This window comes from Erpetoichthys calabaricus, chromosome 1 (genome assembly GCF_900747795.2).
Source record: "Erpetoichthys calabaricus chromosome 1, fErpCal1.3, whole genome shotgun sequence".
NCBI lineage: Eukaryota > Metazoa > Chordata > Cladistia > Polypteriformes > Polypteridae > Erpetoichthys > Erpetoichthys calabaricus.
The window spans coordinates 277,452,045-277,470,187 of NC_041394.2; the positions used below are offsets into that span (position 1 = coordinate 277,452,045).

General features: G+C 39.5%; 1 protein-coding gene across 3 annotated transcripts in view; it reads left to right on the plus strand.

Annotated features, from left to right (window-relative positions):
• Nucleotides 1-1,343: 1,343 nt before the first annotated feature.
• Nucleotides 1,344-18,143, plus strand: part of LOC114662091 (MOB kinase activator 2-like) — a 37,001-nt gene continuing 20,201 nt past the window's right edge. Inside the window, exons 1-2 of one of the 3 annotated variants that reach the window (XM_051935258.1) lie at nt 1,344-1,871; nt 14,654-14,809. In XM_051935258.1, coding sequence (XP_051791218.1) covers nt 14,674-14,809 — 136 coding nt within the window. In that variant the 5' untranslated portion in view covers nt 1,344-1,871; nt 14,654-14,673. Of the gene's footprint in view, nt 1,872-2,610; nt 2,770-14,653; nt 14,810-18,143 lie in introns of those variants that run through there. The other 2 variants (XM_051935256.1, XM_028815423.2) reach the window with 2 other exon arrangements.

The window sequence follows — 18,143 nt, forward strand, 5'->3', positions numbered from 1 at the left end:
ATCTATCTATCCTAAATACCACATGGTGCTTCTGAACTCTCTATTATATTAAGCAGGATGACCCAGTTGGCACCTGATCTTTTATTTTTGCAACCTGTCATTCCTGCAACCGGCCACACTGCGTAATGACAAAGGCCTTGTGACATTTTTCACGTTTTGAATGCAGAAGTTTAGAAGTAAGGTCCCTAATATACTCAGTGGTCGAGGCGCCAGAGAGGGCCAGCGTGTTGCAGGCTAATTAGCACATGCAAGTTATGAATTTCACTGCCCTCTGAACATGTGGCAGTACTGGGTCTGTGAATCAATACCGTCATGGTTTTATTTCATTATTATTACCCATCTGTCCAATCCCTATCTGATGCAGGCCCACCAGCACCTATACAGTTATTATGATTATTAAACCCATGGATACAGTGATTTGGTTTCGAAATTCTCTCCCAGATGTTGTCTGTGTGCACTTTGCAGTTGTGCTCAGTATTACTGAGACAATCTCCAGCCTTTAAATTGAACTGAGTGGGCTTGAGAATGCCTTGAAAATGACTTAAAATTATTATTATTATTGACCCTCACAACCCGTACATTGGGATAAGCAGATGTGAAAATTGAATGGCGCCCCTTCCACTGTTAGTACCTGGCCTGCACCTGTGACCGGCAGAAGACAATCCCTGTCAAATCTAACCAGATAGGAGTGGGAATGAAAACTTGAAAAGATTATTATCCATCCATCCACTTTCCAACCCGCTGAATCCGAACACAGGGTCACGGGGGTCTGCTGGAGTCAATCCCAGCCAACACAGGGCACAAGGCAGGAACCAATCCTGGGCAGGGTGCCAACCCACCGCAGAAGATTATTATTATAATTAAAAATATATACATACTTAGGACATTTTAAAAACACAAGTTTGAACCCACTGGAAATCTGACCATTTTCACTTCCAATACTAGCAGTGGTGGTGGGGTGGTGGTGTTATGTATTTTTCTTCTTTCTTTTTCCAAGCCTTAACTGCAGGCACTCATTGAATTGCAAATAGTTGAAACAATTTTACACAATAGTCAGTTAGCGAAACAAACAAGCAGCCAAGCCACCACCAACAGAGTGAGGAAATGGCCAGAGCTCCCTGTGGCTTTTCTCTCTCCCTGTCTTTTTCCTTCTCGTCATCTCCCATTCGATTCTTTTGGGGGGGGTGGAGTGAGGGAAGCAGATGGCATTTTGCACAGGGCAAAGGAAACCTCTGATGGGCACTGGTGAATGGTCCCAGCTGTGTGGCGCCTTCCCATTGTCAAGGTGAGCATTCATACTCAGTCGGCCAGCCAGCCATTGCAGCTGCCTTACTGTAGGCTGTGGCTATGGGGGTGGGGGGTGGGGGGGGGTGGAGATCATTTGGATAAGCAAGCCTCATCTGAATAGCAAATATTTGTAAGGCAGCCTACTGGAGGAACCTGCTTTCTGACTTTTGTAGTATTTTTGGGAATCACCCTTCCCCTGAAGCTAGGCAGAAAAGAGAGTAGCGAGACAGAGGGAGGACACTGGAGCTGGGAGAGCTGACCTGGAGCGGGATGGCCGGGCTGAGGTTCTTCTAAGATCAGTTGGCTCACTCCCCCCTAGAGATTCTTTGGAGCTCTTACACTCAGCGTTTCCACCCAAACAACAGTTCCAGACAGAACGCAGCATTTGTTTTTGTTTATTTTTCATTTTTAAGTTTTCTCCTCTCCTCCGTCCTACTGTTCAGCACCTGGGCACCTTATCCCATATGGGGAGAGGAGCATTCTAGGGCTGTGGCCATGGGTGGATGTTACGGCGTGAGCAGGTCAACGATTGCAGAAGCGTCACACAGGAAGGCAGATTTCATCGACATTTCGGGGCTTAAAGTGTAAGTTGATTCCATTTACTCACTGGTGGGATGAGTGTTGTCTTCTGGCACCTGACTGGGGATTTTGAGAGGCTTTACTTTGTACTGGCAACATGTGGCAGCAAGTTCACCACTTGAACCTGGGAATGGTATGAAGTGGGGGTGTGAGGGTGGGCTGTGTGCTCCTTCATGTGGCTCCCTCAGTTACACGTTTGTTTGACAGGAATCCAGCCAAAACTCCCAATAGTGTAGCAAGGAGAGACATAAGACAATATTGAATATGTGCCTGTTGTTTTTGTATCTTTCTTTTGGCCGGCACTTTTGAACTCAAGTGTTATTTTAAATGTGGTGATTGAACTTGTCCGAAGGAGGTGCGTGCCTAGAATTCCTCCCAGCTGCCCTTTTATGAAAGAATCAGGAAGCGTATTCGCTTTGCACGAGCTGTTGTCTTCTTTCCAAGCCGTGATCAAAACAAAACAACCCATGCCAGGTCTCTGAGAGCATGTCGAGAAAAGAGAGAGCTAGCTTTGAGGAATGTGAGCCGCCTGCCTGTGCGTGTGCGCCCCAGAGGATCATGTCACTCCTCACAAAGGCCTGAACGGCTTGGGTGGCGGCTCGGTAGGAGGTGGCCATTAGTGCACAATAGTCAAGCAGCGCTTCTGCTGTTTGCTTGTGCTTGGCACGCCTCCTAGAGCAGGAGCCTCAGATCAACGGCGGCCAGCTTTGAATGAGGCCTGCAGAGCTGGAGTACATGAGGGAAAAATTAAAGAGCTGATCTGTTTGAGATGGAGTGGTCTTTGGGGGTAAATGTGGCTAGTTTAGTACCCACGACCGACTCACATTTATCCAACTGGAGAACAACACAGTGTGCTCTACACGTATCCTGTGAAATCCCACTGCTGACATTGTGGGACCATGAGTAAGTCACTTCACTTGCCTGTACTCCAAGTAGAAAAATAAAATGTTGTTAGTCATCTTGGATAAATAAATGTAAATGTAATATCTGGCACTAAAGATCACATTTTTAATTATTATGTATCTAGCAGACACCTTTATCCAAGGTAACTTACAAGATCAGGATTTGTTACAACTGTTTCCAGATACTTTTACAGCTGGATCAGCCTTAGTAACTTGGTCAGGGTCACAAAATGAGGCAGAAGCAGGAAATTAACCAACAATATGGTGCTTACCTACCATACCGTACTACCTTAAAATGGAATTTTAATTTTACCAATAAAGAGGTTAGGAGCACGCGCTGATACAGCACATCCGCACCCACCACATGACAAATCAACTCACGATCCCCAGATTAGGACCCAAGTGCAGCCATGCAACGGATGGCACCTCAGCACCACACTAGTTCAGATGGAATGAAACAGTGTGAGGATGTTTATGGTGGATGGAGTGCCAATTCTACCACCAATCCCCAGATTTTTCCCTGCAGGTTAGAGGGCCTACTTTCAGGGCTGGATGCAAATTAACTTCATACCCAGGACGGAACAATTGTAGGTTAAGGGCCTTGCTGAAGGGCCAAATGGAGTAGAGTCACTTCTGACATTTGAACTGGCAACCTTCCTATTACCAGGGCAGATTCCTACCTCAGAGCTACCACTCTGCCTGTATACCAATAAAGGTGTAAACAAAATTTGACTTCTGGGCTGAAACACAAATATGGTGTCACCAGGCACTTTATTTGGGTCAAACGCTTAGACCTTACAGTGCTTCTCTAAATGCATATGGTGAACGGTAGATATTTACTTGGGTGTTCACTTTACCCTGAAAGACGTGCAGGTTAGGTTGAGTAGTGAGGGAGACTCCAGTGAGTGAGTATGGCCTGTGATAGGCCCTGTAACTCTATCATGGAATAAATAAAATGAATGGAAGGATGTATATATTCTTCAATAAAACTGTATTTCATTTGTAAATGTTTTAGTTACTGTAACTGCTATGTAGGAGGATGGCAGTGTCACAATAAACAGAACTGAATAATCCCAATGGAAGGACAAAAGAAATCAATAAAAAACAACGGGGTCCATCCATATGATTTTTTGGTATCCGGTCTGGACTGAGGGGGAACAGCTTTACTTGTTAGTACTTTATAAGTGGTCCACGAGCAGGTCTGGAAACCATAAGGGTACAGCCTTAGTCAGCCAGCTGAGGGTCTCCCACTGTATACATATGCACACATATCAATAAAATTGTGTAAAGTGCCTTGGTGTGGCACTATACATAACGTTTTATCAATTGTTACATGCCCTCCTACACCATTATTCACTCTTCCTAGACCTCTTAGAAGTCAGTGTTTTTAGTAAGGCATTTTCTGCCTTGTGGTGGGACCTTGGCTAATGATTAAACTCGGAGGGTTAATTTTTCTCCTTTGTCTCACCCCCAACTCTTTGATGTTCTGGCCTGCAGAAGTCACTGTCTGTGTTATTTACACCACCCAATTTACCCTTTAGCACAGCTTGAAACATTTACCTTGTAAAGAACTTCAGAAGAGGCGCTATATAAGACTGACTCTTTGCAAAAAGCTGCTCTTTTCTGATGCACTAAGTAACCTCAGTAGCATTTGCTTTTGACAGCAGTGAAATTCATCAAAATAAATTAGCACCAACTTGCTTTTTCATCCTAAACCACACTGGTCTGAGAGTGTTGGTGATGCACTACACATACTTTAACTTTAACAACAATTTAAAAACATTCTCCATTTTCTGAGGTTGTTTAAGCTAATCCTGGGGTGCTGTAGGATGAAGTAAAATACAACTTCAATATCTGAAACCTAAAGCAGAACATGACAGCAAAAAACAACCATACAGGACCAAATGCTTCCATTTTCAAATGTTGCTTTTTTCCATGTAGGGTTCTACGGAGTCTGAAAACGAGTGTAAGGATACACTCACACACACTTACCAAGATCTGTACAGAATCACAGAAATTCTAGGAAATTGGAAATGCAGCCTTTAAATTACCAGTGCCATCTGTCTTCTAACATTTAAGATGCTCTTCTGTATGATTGGTTTCATACAGACCATTAGGATAAGAATAATTGGCCCCACACTGAGGGCAAGGAGGGCACTTTGTCCCCAGTTGGCACTGACATCAGCCAAGAGAAAAACTGCTGTTGAGGAAAATAAAAATAATTATAATGTAAAAGAACAAATAAAATCTGTCCTACCTGCCTGTATCCGCTTAATTCCAGTGAGGGTCAAAGAGGACTAATGGCCTAAACAGTTAAGGTTGCAGCGGTGGACATTGTGCAGGAACTTACTCTGGACAGATCTGATCTGATCTTATCTATCTACCCAGTGCAGAGCATTTCATCAGAAATACAGGAAATGCAAGGAAACATAAAGCCTCCCCACCCACTCTCAATAGAATAAAATGGAGTGCCATCATGACCCCTGTTGGTGGCAACTGAAGCTTTATTCATCATTACTGGGGGGCACTCAATAATCCCTTTTGCACTGTTTAGTGAAACAATGGGGTTATTCACTTTACATATGTGTTTTTGCAACTGCATCAGACCAGTGTATAAATGCCACTACAAATGTATGCATGGAGGAAAAAATTACATGAACATGTGGAAAACTCTGCAATGAAGGAACTGGGAGTGAAAATTAGATCTGAGATCAAATACTGAAAGGAAGCAATACTTAATCAATATGCCAACTTTTTGTATTATCATTAATATAATTAGCTATTATTGCCATCATACAACTACAAAAAAATCGCATAACACTGCTCTCTCTTAAAATAATGAGCCAATTCAAACATCAACCCACAGTTCTGACCTCTGACTTGTTCATTCTCTCTACACACTCATAGCCACATTAACAACCTGCACTCTAAACCCAGACTGTCCAGTTGGCTGGAGTCTCTGTTCCCAATAAAGCTAAGTTGTGTGATTCACATCTGGAATGCTTTCTCTAACTCCATTTTTTTGAAAATGAGCTGTGTATCAACACTCTGGCAGTCCTGAGGTATCTTATCCAGCTGTTATGCAAGATGCATTAACCAATCCACAATATTCAGCATATTAGATGTTTCTGGTCAGACTATCCCACCCTTGCCACTATAGCCACAGATAGGAATTCCATACCACTAGCTGGTGCTATTGAGTACGACACATCCACCAGGGTCTCTATCACCATGCCTGATTCCTCCCACACTTTGATATTTTACCTAAGCAAATTTTGAAAATATATCACAATAGGCAAATTAATTTGAGGCCAAGTATCCATTAAAATTAAAATTTAAAATTTAAATTTATGTTTACTGTTTCTCATTTGGTTTACAACATCTATTGGATTTCAGGTTCAAAGCAATTTATTGGGACTTTCCTAACAGAATACATTACTTTCATATTGATGTCACAATGCTGACATTAACAAAGTAGCAGAGGATTTGATGTAAACTGTTTTGTACACATTTACACTGAGTATCTGAAACAAATCCCGTGTCATGTTTCAGTCAGGGTATGTTCACTGGCTTATGTTTTCTTTTTTTTCTTCTTAGTTTATTGTAAAGTATTATTTTTCTGGTGTTTATTGTATTTATTTCCTTATGCTTATTTGTTTCCTTTGTATTTGTATTTATTTGCTTATTTATGTTTATTTATTCCCTATATATGCATTATGTGTTCTCCTTTCTTCTGTGTGTTTTTGAGGCGGGGCCACCTTGATAGCTCTGCCAGTCCTTTAGCAGTTAACTGTCTGGAGTTTTTACTGTGCAATGTTTTGGAATTTCTGTGCTCTGGATTGACTTTTAGGCAAATTACTTTTGCGTTATTTTTTCCCTTTTACCATTTTGTGCTTCTTTTTTGTACTTCAAAATAAATACTTTGCTTTGGTCTTGTCCTGCCTATCCAGAGGTTTTTATGGTTCCTCTCCCTAGAAGGACATTTGTTTGCAGTTTTAGTATTTTTCTAGACACTAAAACCCCTTTTATGTTATGTTATGCTAGACGAGCTAGCACAATAAGAAAGACCAACCAAGAGAAAAGGTGTAGTCCAACAGTCATACAAAAGTTTTGTAACCTGGAGATCAAGCTGAACTTTCACCAAAACAAATCAAAGGACAAAAATCACAGTCAAAAATTTTAGGCATGGGTCAGAACCAAAAAAGATTAAAGACAAAATTTTAGTTTTAAAAAAAATGTGTGTGGCAAAAAAATGTTTAGGAATCGTCAAAACTCAAATGAGGAAGTATACATGGGGTGACTTTGTTATCCCATCGCATTGTTCCCAAAAGGTCATGACCTCTGAGGATGTGCCTATAGTAACACATCCTAACGACAAGGTGACAAAATGGCAGCAGCCAACATGATGGTCAGTAAGTAAAATAATTAAAAAGTATTAATACTAATGTCAGAATCAAAAAGTTAATAACAGATTTGAATTTTAGAGACAGAAAAAAATGAATGATACACCAGTAAAATGACAAAGAAAAAGCCCACAGAAACAATTAATCAAAACTTTTTCCTAACATTTCAGGTCCATGTCTACTGAAGCTGGCTACAAGAGTATTGGGGTCAGGCTGCCTTAGGTGAAGGCCTTTTCTGGAATGGCTACAGAGGGCCCTGGTTTTTAAAATGTCTCTCATTGTAACATGACACGCTGAGCTGCTTTTTTTGGCATCATCTAAAGGAATGTCGACATAATGCATTTTACTAATACTTGCAAAATAAGACATGTTGTTTCAACATTCACACAGAGGTGTATTGTTAATGTTAGCAACAATGCCCGGATTCTAATACAAACTGCTCTACCCACATGTAAGTCAGTATATATTGTTTGAACAGTTTGTGTTCATTTTGTTTCTTTACAATGTTACATGGAAGAAAAGACTTAATAGGAAAAATGTGTTTTACAATCACAGTCATAATGAAAGTAAATTAGAAACTAAGGCTGCCTCTCCTCTTCTGGTCTTTTTGTGTTGCCTTTGTGCAAACGATCCTGAGCTGTCACATTCTATTGCATTGCTAACTGAACATTGTATCCTGAATAAACAATTTATTGTAAAAACAAGACATTAATGGTCTATTGACATGTACAATAGATTCAGAGAGTGACTATTGTCACATGTATAAAGCTATTGAAATTATTATCTGTATGTGCTAATCAACATGTAACAAGTCACCACTCTCCGGAATTAGTGAGTACTGCCATCTTACCTTAAAATGTCTGTCTTCCTTATCTGAAAAATCTCACATAGATAGATAGATAGATAGATAGATAGATAGATAGATAGATAGATAGATAGATAGATAGATAGATAGATAGATAGATAGATAGATAGATAGATAGATAGATAGATAGATAGAACTTTATTTGTGTATTGCTGTATGCATAATCATATCTCATACCCAGTTAAAAGTGAAGTTTTCCTTGGTCTGAACATTCTCCTACCTGCTTCTTCCAAATAGCATGCATATGCTTCAGCTGTGGCAAATGGCTGACTGTCATTCAAGCTGCCAATGGATTCCCCAAACTGCACAGGCCAGTGATAACTTTCTTTAGGATACTTATCTTTAATAGCAGCTGCGGCGTTATCTTTATATGACTGTATACTTTCATCCATATGACAGGGAGGACATGTGTATCTAACAGAATTTTAAGTACAAGATACAAGAAGCTTATTGTTATATACACAGTAAAAACACATGTTAAAACCATGTAATGAAATTCTTACTTTGCTTGCTCACCTTCAAAGACACAAGACAAAATATGTATAAAAACAAATAGCAATTACAATTATAAAATTAAAAAATAAGGTGCACAGTGCCTGATGACATACCGTAGCAGTCAGTACCATTTATGAGGCTATGAGTTGTGGTTTGGATTGACTTTAACTTTTAGCATTGTTGAGGAGACTGATTGCTTGTGGAAAAAAACTATGTGTCAGTCTTGTGGTGCGTGATTTCACACTTCTGTAGCGCCTCCCTGAGGGAAGCAGCGTGAAAAGCGTGTGTTGAGGATGAGTATTGTCTTTAATTATGTTGCGTGCCCTCCTGATGACCCTACTAGTGTAGATGTCCTGTAGGGAGGAGAAGGTTGCTCCAGAGATGTGCTGTGCAGTTTTAATTACACGCTGGAGTGCCTTCTTTTCCTGCAAGGAGCAGTTACCGTGCCATACAATAATTGAGCAGGTGATAACACTCTTTATTGTACCCCTGTAGAAATTGGTGAGAATTTTGGTTGGCATGCCAAATTTCTTCAACATCCTCAGAAAGAACAGTCTTTTGTGTCAGTTAATGAGTTGTTATGTATTGTAAGACCAAGTCAGGTCCTCGCTGATGTGGGTTCCAAGGAATTTGTAGATTTTTACTCTCTCCACCTCAGCCTCACTGATGTATATATGTGCAGTATACTCACATAATATCTTTTAAGTTTGAAACAATTCTATTTTCAATTACCGGCTGACAGCCCTACTACCAAAATAACATATCATCTCACAAGGACTCATCCATTGTTCGGTTTGGCTCATGTACAGACATCATGTACAGATATAATGACTGCTGAGATGCTTGAAATCAATTTCCACAACTAAAAGAGAAAAAGACTTGATCCAAGAGTGTAACTGACACACTTTGCCTCTTGTGATATATTTTCAAGTTTAACTTCAGACAAGAAAAGGGGATACATTCATTTTAGTTCATTCAGTCTCCATACCCGATTATCCTAATCAGGGTAATAAGGAAGCTGGAGCCTATCCCATCATACATTGCAATATAGTGCAAAACTTGAGCATGGGAAAGGCGCTATATAAACAAAAGTATTATTTGTTATTATTATATTATTATTAAAACATTGAAACAGTTACTGTGATTCAAGCATCATGGTAAAATCATTTCTGGCAAATCCCAGCTGAATTGTTTGCACTGCTCCCTCATAGCTCTAGAGACCTGGGTGTAAATCCTGACGCTGTCACTGTCATTGTGGACAGACTACTTTGACTTTATTTCCAGGCACTATGGTTTACCCCAACATCAAAAACTTAAATGGTGAACCCATACTCTCCCAGTGTAAGTTTATGCGGGCATATATGTGAGACTGTGCTCTCTGACTGACAAACATCCCAAGTTGGGCTGGTTCAATCCTTGCACCTCATGCTACTGGAATAGGCACTGGTTTCTCCAGCTACATAGCTGCCTTGAGTGAGTGCAGGAATGTGTCTCATCCAGAGCTTAGTCCTGCTTTGCCCCTAATGCTGTCACAATAGGCTTCAATAATACAATCCTGGGCTGGAAAAAGTAGGCCCGATATTGGCACACTGGCAGGTACACACTGTGTAAGCACTGGAAATGTAAATAAGTGGACATGGGGAAGTCTATTCAGCCTGCGTTAGCTCTACCACAATTGTCCTTGGATATAAAAGTTGCTAACATTTTAGAAATGGGGCTAATAAGGTGCGCTACTAGTCAGTTACTGCTATGTAACAACAGCTTAACAGACACTTTGTTCGTTCTCAAATAGACTAATAAAGCGCCAATGACAAGTTAAAATTGGATTACCTATTATGCACCTATTAGCTGCTCATTGCTGTGTAACAAGAGCTCAACAAAGGCTTTGTTTGAGCTTACAGCAATAAGTGACTAATAAATACACTACAGCAAGCCACTAAAGTGAAGTGTTACTCAAAGCTCTTTCCTAAAACTTAAAGAGGCGATTTAATTTGTTTTGTGTAAGTATCTTATAATCGCTTATTTGGAAATATAAACCCCATTTTAATTTACTTGTAGGCTACTATTTAATTAACTAATGTAAGACAAGTATTTATAAAAAAAAATAATGTATTTATAGGAGAGATTCAGGATTTAGAACAAGCCCTAATTGGTTAAGCCTCTTCTATTTAAATGTGCCAACACCCTGTCCACATCCACTTGCCTCTTCTACATTCTCATCACCACCTTGGCAGCACTAACAGGCCCCTTGTTGCCTCGAGGGGGCAGCTCAGGGCGGGTGATGGAGATTTCAGCTGTTGACCAGGCAAGTCATCCTCGGCCAAAGATTCTTGCTAAAGAAATCAATTGTGTAAGCACTTCTTTTTTATCCAGCTCAATGTTAACCATTAGTAGGTTGCCCTGAAACTTAAATGTTGAAACAAACAAAAGGGAAATCTGAAGTAAAATAACTTTTACAGTATATTTGCATTTGTTTATCACTCAGCATTGTTTACCACTGTTTTTTGAAACTGGCAGCTTTGTCTGTTTACAAAACTAGAAGAACATGCTGATGATTCACACCGAAAGAAAGCAAGGGAACTGCAGCCACAGAGAAAAGCTTTGATAAAAACAAATGGCCTACAAAGCTGAAAGGAATATTGAACTAACAGACAGCCTACTGCAACCAGGAACTGGTGTCAAACCAGCACTCTCTTTTGTTTGAGCATATGTTACAATATAACACAGGAAGAGTTTGAATAACAGGACTGTGTGGTTTGCTATTCAACAGGCAAATAATAGAAAATCTCAACCACTGGCAGTCTTTTCCTAAAAAAGTGCTTCATCTTAGCGACTTGACTGATTGCATTTCTGTCTTAGAGCACAGATATTAAGTTCTCTTCCGCTGCAGTTATCTTCACTATTCTATTATTGAGGAAAAAATAACATAAAAGAAAGAATGGGCTTGCTTGCTGCATCTTCCAGGAACATGACTGATATAGATGGATTGGTGTGTCATGGCAAAGACTTCCTAAAATGGTGACAGGTGCTAAAAAATAAAATGGCATATTTACTGACTCAAATAGAGTCAGTATATTTTTTTATGAATAGGACTAGGAGGTATACAAAGTCAAAAACCTAGCTGAGGTCAACACTGAGACACTAGATCTATTAATGAAAACAAAATGAGAGCAAAAATCAAAAGTCAGGGACAACAGCAAAAGATCTTATAACAGGGAAATAAAAAAAATAAAGGTCCTAAATATCGCAACAGAAAATGAGTGTTATCCACAAACTTGGATACAAAATGGCCATTGAGACAAATTTAACTTTTCACCAATTGACCCCTCAAAGTCATGACCCTAGAGGCCACACCCCTAGAAATCAGGATCTGCACCTTCACAACAGAGCCACAAAATGGCAATATCAAAGGGAAAACAAAATGGTGACATGATAAAACACTGACAAATTATAAGTTTCCCAAAAATGCATTAAAAATTAAATCCGATTTCAGAATCAGAATTCCTGAGTTTCAAAACCCCAAAAACAGATACAGTGGAACCTCGGGTCACGACCATAATTTGTTCCAAAACTCTGGTCGCAACACGATTTGGTCATGACCCGAAGTAATTTCCCCCATAGGATTGTATGTAAATACAATTAATCTGTTCTGGACCGTACGAGCTGTATGCAAATATATATATATGCTCGCTCGCTCGCTCTCTCTCTCTCTCTCTCGCTCTCTCTCCTCGCTTGCTCGTGCTCTCTCTCTCGCTCGCTCACGTTCTCTCTCTCTCGCTCGCTCACTCACGTTCTCCCTCTCTCGCGCTCTCTCTTTCTCTCTCGCTCTCTCTCTCTCTCTTGCTCGCTCGTGCTCTCTCTCACTCTCGTGCTCTCTCACGTTCTCTCTCTCCCTTGCTCGCTCACGCTCTCTCTCTCTCACTCGAGCGCTCTTTCTCTCTCGCTCACTTGCACTCTCTCTCTCGCTCGCTCGCTTGCTGCACAGGGAGAGACTGAACACGTGTGGAAATCATCAGCACGTAAGAACCAGAAGGGAAAACTGGCTTGTTCGTCACCCGAGTGTGTGGTCGTGAACAGATGCAAAAGTTTGGCAAACTTTATGGTCATAACTTGATTTGTACGTGGTCCGAGACATTCGTGACCCGAGATTCCACTGTATATAAGTAGCCAGAATTCTTTCAGGATAAAAATACCAATCTTAAAAGCGACAAAGTAACTCCACAACATAATAAGTAAATATGATAAGACTGACATTAAAACAAAATTAAATTTGAATTCTACATGATTCAAAGCTATAAAAAAAATGCTAAGTTGCACAGAAAAAATTTATGAAACCTAGTTAAAGTTTCCAAAAATACCAGTAATCATAACATGTTCAGTGTAGAAGATTGGCATCTTTCTCAGGGCTGGTTCTGTCCTTATACATCCTGGAATACACTGTAATGATAAAAGTAGTCAGGAATATGAAAGGATGCAGCTCAATTACATTAAGTCCTATTTTAAAATTAAGTAGTAATCAGCTGGAGTCCCAGTCTACTTAGCAACAGTGACACCTGTCTGATCTGTCAACACAACTCAAGCCTTAGTGGCCATGAAATCTTTTTTAAACAGGTGTTAGGCCTAGAAAAACAAAATAGGCCTGGACCTGAAACTCAAAAAAACAGGCTTAAAGAGATGAATAGGTGCCAAAATATATAAACCTAAAAAATGGGAGAGGGGAACCCCTTGTACTGCTGTTGTTAGAAAAGACACAATATGAGTTAGAAAGACCAGGAGATGGAGCCAAAAGATCAATGTTAAAATGGCCAAAAAAGTCTGTAACTAGAAATATGAGTTCACTAAGGAGACAAAGGCAAGTTGCCTGACACAACTCTATGTCAAAAGAACAATTGCACAAGAATTTGAAAACTGGAAAAGCTTACCATTTTGGAAAAATAATAGTATCATTGCCCATATTATTGCTGACTTCTAGCTGTCATGATACACAGGCACACAATAATGATGTTGTAGCAAGCTGCACGTGAAGACATGTGACAAGTATTCTGTGCTGCCACCAAGAAAACGGAATTATGACAAACTGAACTTTATACAAAGTGCTGACAAAATGAGGACATAAACAAAGGTACAAGTCAGTATTGCAAATGTCTATTAAAATGAAAAATATGATTTTTAAATCAAAACAAAAGAAGTGAAAAACTGCAACACATACATGAATACAGTCTTAAATAATTCACTGGTGAGGAAAATCATAATTCCCCTGGCCTAAAGAAAGAAATAATAAAGTTTTATTCAAAAGAGAAATCTAAAGAAAATTTTAAAAAGATCAAATATAATTGTTCAGACAGTAATCAAAAAGCAAACAGAGTCCAAAACAAAATCCAAAAGTCAAATCCAAAACAGAACAAACATTCCATTATCAAAAGAGTAAAAAACAGAACTTACAAGAGACCAGACAAGGTAGTGAAACAGCAAAATACGCCTCAGCAAAAGTGTTGAAGTAACACTGGCCTTATAGAGGACCGAGGGATGTTCCACCTCCGCAGAATCAGGGAGGGCCCCTTCCCTTTGGTTTAATGAACAAGAAACACGAACGAACAACAAAGAATAATGACATATATAAAAGATGCAAAGGGAACTTTAAAAAAATGATTAAAAAATGAAAAAAAAAAATAATGACAATATTTATAATAATGTATCTTCTAAAATAAGTTATAAAAACATTACAATAAAGATTATGGAGACTAAAGCCAGGGAGAGAACTCTTTCTAGCCCTTGACAACAGAAGGTACCATCGCTCTGCTAAGTCACTTTTTCGTTACTTTTATCATTCCCACCAGCCACAGGCTCACAGAAAGTTTCGCTAACCAAGACAGCTTTCTCACAGTGAATTACTTATCAGTTCCAAATACTGCCTGGAAAAGGGAATGGAGTATTGATGTAAAATTTTCCATTGATGACCTCATAGGTCAATTTTTCAATAAAAATGAAAATACCGATTAACATAGTGATTTTACACAGCAGTGTTTGTTTTGGTACAGACATGTTCTGATATTAGACAATTTATTTAAACTGTGGCTTTCTAGTAGGCTGTTAATTCACATCAATCCTCTTTCTATCCTCAGGAAGGAAAACAACAACATCAATGTGGGCTCTGTTTCATACCAAAAACTCTACCTGCAGCCTGGATACGTTTCAGAAAAAATTTCACAGCTGGATTTTAAGAAATTGGTTTCCCCTCCCAGATGGCCTGGACCTGGCAGAGTGGATTGCATCCAACAGTATGTACATAGTGGTAATCCTTACTTTGCATTTTAGAGATAAAAGTCAATAAACATCGTAAACTTTATATAGCAGCATAATAATGTATTATTTATGAATATTGGTAAGCAATTAGACCTCAATGCTAGAAAGGAGCATATACAATCAAGTCTGAAACTCCAACCCTGAATATCGACCTCCACAGCAACCATGAGCATGTCAGTTGTAACAACAGTGGGACTGCACATGTACAATTGCTTTGGGGAGGAATATGAACACACAGGCATTTTTTACTAAAAGAGACTATTTAGACTATCAAATTGTTATAATTACGCAAAGGTTAAGTTGTCTCAATAGCATCTCAATTTCAACTATATTACTCAGCAGTTTCTTTCAGATTCAACCAAAGTTTTGAGAGCAGAAGTTCTTTCCTATCATCATTACTGATCACTTTCTTCTAGTTTATGACAATGTCTATGAGTATGCTGTTCTCTATTTAACTCCCCCTGCGTTTTTGTTGAAGAAGTCATTCTTAAATAACTTCTGAGATCAACTGAACTGGTTTCCTTTGTAATTTTAAACACTTCAATTGTATCACCTCTTAAGCTCTATTTGCTTAAGCTGAACAGGTTCAGTTCCTTTACTAGTTCTTCACAGTTCATACTTCTCAGTCCTAGAATCAGCCTAGTCACTCTCTTTTGGACTTTCTCTAGCACTCGTGAGTCATTCTTTGGTAATATGGCAACTTTAACTCCACACAGTACTCCACATTATGACTAACCGGTGCATTATAAAGCATAAGCATAACCTCTTTGGACTTGTAACTGTGGTACGAGAGGTCTGTGGCTTGTTGGCACCTTTAAAGTAAATAAATAACTGACTCACTCACGCTGGGGTGTGGAGCAGATGCAGACGATCTGCAGAAAAGACGGCTCATCTCCTTGTTGGGGGTTAGGCAGTCAGCCAACCGTGTGATGCTTTGTTGGCACGTGCAGCCGGGCTGATTGTCTTGTTATCATCCTAGGGCAGCAATCAGGCGATTGCACCTTCAGCACTCCCTAGTATATAAAAGGGGACTGCAAGACAAAAACAGGGGAGAAAGAATTAAGAACAATAAGGAAGACCCATGAGAATAGTATTGGACAGGACATGCCAGCCAGTAACGAGGAAAGGCAGGGGTCATGGGCCCCATAATGGAGTGATGGATTGGCACTTTAGGGGCTGGTTTGCCCCTCTGATTATGTGGAGTGGGTGTGAGCATGGTGGAGTCTTCCCCAGGGATCTGATGTATGACTGCGGGAGCATTAAGGAAAATGAGAGGACAACTGACCCTGAATGGTCTTGTGGGAGTAGTGTCAGGCAGCCAAGATGGGGGTCAGGTAGTGAGGACACGACTGCTGAGTCACCGCCAGCTAAGTGAGTCAAGGGTGAGCTGCGAGACAAAGAAGGATTTGGGTTGGGCTTGTCCGGGAGTAGAAGGAACATTAAGGATCCGACGACTGTGTTTTACTCTCATTTTAACTCAGATTTTATCTCATAGGTAACCACTGTTTTAATGGATTATTTATTGATTGATTTTTTAATGCACTGCACTTTTGGACACTTTGTTTTTGACTTTGTTTTAATAAAAGCACTTGTACCTTTTTTCACCTAACCCTTGCTATGAGTGTGTATGTGTCCTCATCTGCCTGGCTCATCCCGGTTATGTTACTGACGGTTGCGAGTTGAAGAGGCTCTGGCATGTTGTAGGGGGTATGGAGTCGACCTGCACCATCACAGTACCCTACACATCGTGCTACATAACCTCACATCCTGTTAGACTTCTTAATGGCTTCTGTACATTGTCTGGATGTAGAGAGTGATGAGTCCTTTTCATAAAGGGGTACTTTCCTGGTTCAAACCTTTCATTATGTATTGAAATTGAACATTTTTATTCCTACATGTAATACTTTACATATACTTATATTACATTTTATCTGCCATGTCTCCCAAGTCTGAATTATGGCCAGGTCCAGGCATTTAATGATTCAGCTGATTCCACATTATCCATGCTTCTCCTTAGATTGATATCATTTGCAAACTTAACCACCCTGCTATATATATTGTAATCATGGTAATTTAAACAGTAGTGACCTCAGTACTGACCCTTGAGGAACACCACTTTTAACTTCACCTAATTCTGAAAAAGTTATTTCAACCATAACCCTTTAGGTCTTTTGTTAAATGTCAATTTGCACATATCTGCACACTGTGCCTCTGAACTTGTACTTGTATTAGTTTGATCAGTAGTCTCTCATGTGAGACCCGATCAAAGGCCTTATGAAATTCCAGATAAATTGTATCATATGCATCTCTATGAATGAATGCTTTGTTTCTTTCTTATAGAAGTCAATTATATTATTGAAACATGATCTATCCTATTTAAATCCATGCTGTCTACTAATTAATATAACTATTCTTGAAATGTGTTGCTCTGTCTATTCCTTAATAATTGCTTCCATTAATTTACCAAATGATGTATGCTAAGCTTGCTGACCCATAGCTACTTGAATGAAGTTAACTATGGGCCAACTATTGTATAGTAGTACCATTTTATACAATGTGAAAATGCTTGCTACCGTCCAGTCTGTAAGAATGCCCTCAGTGTAGAGTCATTTGTAAATAAAAAATATATCAAGGGCTTAAGCACTCAAGGATAAATGTTTTCTGGTTCTGGTGCTTTGTTTGATTTCAGCCCATTTAATCTAAGGAGAATTTCTGTCTCAGCAATGTCCAAATCACTAAGTACCACCTTAGTAGTCTCTGTAACTGTTGGGACGCTATTGACTTCTTGTCATATGAGAACAAATGTAATTTTAGAGCATTCACTATTTCACTTTCTATATATTTTTAGCCAGTCTACCACTCCTAATACATATCACCTCCTCCTTGACATATCTTTTACCATTAACACACTGAAAGAATCACTTTGGGTTATCTTTTGAATTTTCTGCAATGCTTCTCTCCCTGCCTTGTATGCCCTCCACATTTTTCTTTTTCCTTTTCCACACCCTTCTTAGATACTTATTTAGCTGTGAACACTGTGGTGTTCTCTTACTACTCCAAATTTCACAATGAATCTGTCCTGTAACATATGTAAAAAGTTTCTAAACCTGCACCACTTTTCCTCAGCCGTCTTCACACCTAAAAGCTTATACTGGTTTATCTTTTATAGACTTTGCCACATCTGGTCAAAATCTGCCCTGATAAACTTAAAGTAACAGTTTTAGTTTTTGAAAATGAGTTCTGATAAAACACTGTAAATGTATAATATGATCACGGGATCCCACTACCCCTGAGTTTAACTGCAAAATG